The sequence below is a fragment of the Ptychodera flava genome (assembly GCF_041260155.1).
Source record: "Ptychodera flava strain L36383 chromosome 3 unlocalized genomic scaffold, AS_Pfla_20210202 Scaffold_25__1_contigs__length_14229661_pilon, whole genome shotgun sequence".
NCBI classification, from domain to species: Eukaryota; Metazoa; Hemichordata; class Enteropneusta; family Ptychoderidae; genus Ptychodera; species Ptychodera flava.
Window position 1 is genome coordinate 459,278 of NW_027248279.1, and position 2,424 is coordinate 461,701.

At 45.5% G+C, this 2,424-nt stretch overlaps 2 protein-coding genes across 2 annotated transcripts; both read left to right on the top strand.

Annotated features, from left to right (window-relative positions):
• Positions 1-377: 377 nt before the first annotated feature.
• Positions 378-1,346, top strand: LOC139125153 (uncharacterized). Its single transcript, XM_070691258.1, has one exon. It carries the CDS (start codon positions 378-380, stop codon positions 1,344-1,346), a length of 969 nt encoding a protein of 322 aa, XP_070547359.1.
• On the top strand, positions 1,343-1,930 carry LOC139125154 (uncharacterized). The gene has a single exon (XM_070691259.1). It carries the CDS (start codon positions 1,343-1,345, stop codon positions 1,928-1,930), a length of 588 nt encoding a protein of 195 aa, XP_070547360.1.
• Positions 1,931-2,424: the final 494 nt, after the last annotated feature.

Genomic DNA, 2,424 nt, shown 5'->3' on the forward strand with positions numbered 1-2,424 from the left:
CCATCATCGATACATTCCAGAACCAAAAAAGAACGGTGGAATTCATCTCCTCATCGGCAGAAACTGCCCAGAACCACTGAAAGTCAGAGAAACAAGGAACGGACCTGTAAACTCGCCTTGGGCTCAACGCACCGACCTAGGGTGGACAATTTTTAGGTGAACTGTGCCTAGAGACAGCAAGAGGTGTAATCCGTACTTCAGTACACCGTACGACTGCAACCCTCAATGGCTACGACGAATCAGCGCTCGAATGTAATCATCACATCAAAGACATAATAAGCCTGAAACCCGTCAACTTCGGCACCACCGTCTTCAAGCGTACACCTTATGATGAACAAAAGGCACCCTCCATTGAAGACAAGCAATTCCTGGACATCATGCAACGAGAAGTCCATGTAAATGAGGAAGGAAATCTAGAACTTCCTCTCCCCTTCAGGCGAGGCCCGAAGAAATTACCGAACAACCGACAATCAGCTCTGAACCGATTCTACAATCTACAGAATCAGTTACAGCGTAAACCACAAATGACAGAAGAATACTTTCAGTTTATGAAGAAAATAATGGAACGTGACCATGCAAGTCCAATTCCAGAAAACGAAATAGAAGCCGACAACGCCTGGTACCTACCACACTTTGGTGTCTACCATCCCAAGAAACAGCAGATCAGAGTTGTATTTGACTCCAGTGCAAAGCACAACGGAGTCTCCTTGAACGACGCATTGCTGCAGGTACCTGACCAAATGAACAGCCTCCTCGGTATCCTGCTACGATTCCGACGCAAGCTGACAGCAGTAATTGGCGACATAGAACAAATGTTTCACAGCTTCCACGTCAACAAAGAACACAGAGACTATCTGCGCTTCTTTTTGTTCAAAGACAACGACACCACGAAACCAGTAATTCAGTACAGAATGAACGTACACCTGTTCGGCAATGCCTCCTCACCAGCCATTGCTACCTTCGGACTGAGAAAGATCGCTGAAGACGGCGTATCTACGTATGGAGAAGACGTGAAAGAGTTCATCGACAAGAACTTTTACATCGATGACGGACTAACCTCCGCACCAGATGCAAAGAAAGCTATCATTCTCGTCAACAGAACAAGAGACTTACTGGCGACCAGAAACGTTAACTTCCACAAGATCGTTTCTAATGACGAAGAAGTCATGACAGCACTTCCAAACGAAGTACGAGCCAAAGATCTACAGAGTTTGGATTTCAACCGAGACACTATACCGACACAGAGATCATTAGGGGTCAAGTGGTCTCTAGAGGCGGACGCATTCAAATTCGAAGTAGACTTGAAGGAGAAGCCATTCTCACGACGGGGATTCGAGGCCTCATGACAGAAACTAAAGGATGCAACTCATCAAACCTTGGATGGGATGAAACATTACCAGAGAAATACTTGCCCAGATGGATGCGCTGCTGGAACAGCCTCAACTACATCACAAAGATACAGCTACAGCAATGCTACACTCCACCCACCTTCGGACCCATAAAGAAAACTGAGTGTCACATTTTCTCTGACGCCAGCAATGAAGCCATAGGTGCCGTAGCGTACTTGCGGTTGACCAACCATGAAGACAATGTCAACGTATCATTCATACTTGGCAAAGCAAAGGTAAACCCGACTCATGCAGTCTCCATACCTCGCCTAGAACTGTGTGCAGCCGTCCTAGCGACAGAACTTGCACAGAAGATCACATCAGAAATCGGCCTGAACATCGACAACGTCATATATCACACGGACAGCGAAATTGTCCTTGGATATATAAACAACAGCTCAAAACGTTTCCACGTGTACGTAGCGAACAGAGTAGAAAAGATCCACAACATCTCATCACCACACCAGTGGCGACATGTGTCTACACACGCAAATCTAGCTGACATCGCATCATGCAGTATACCAGCCCCAAAACTTAACTGAACTATCTGACTATCAGGACTAGCGTACATTCCTGTGGCAGCCAGACGAGCAAGACAACCATGAAGAAACAGAACATGAATAAACAGTAAGCAATGAAGACCCTGAGGTCGGCAAACAACTTGCTGTCCTCAACACATCAACGAAGGAAGTAGAACACGACGACTTAGGTGCTCACCGATTTCAACGATTCTCATCATGGAGATCCTTGAAGAGAAGTATTGCCAACTTAATAGGCAAAATCAGACAAAGAAAATCACCAGAAAAGACAGACAAAAAAGAAGAAGAGAAGTCCCAAGAAGAACTGAAAATTGAGATGATGGCACAAGCAGAAACCACTATCCTACGCTCAGTACAAAAAAGTGTGTTTCATAAAGAATATGAGATACTATCTGCAGCAAAGTCAGCAAGCACTGACAACAACAAACTACAGAAACGGAACCCCATCAGCAGGATGAACCCATTCATCGATGAAAAAGGACTCATCCGCGTTGGAG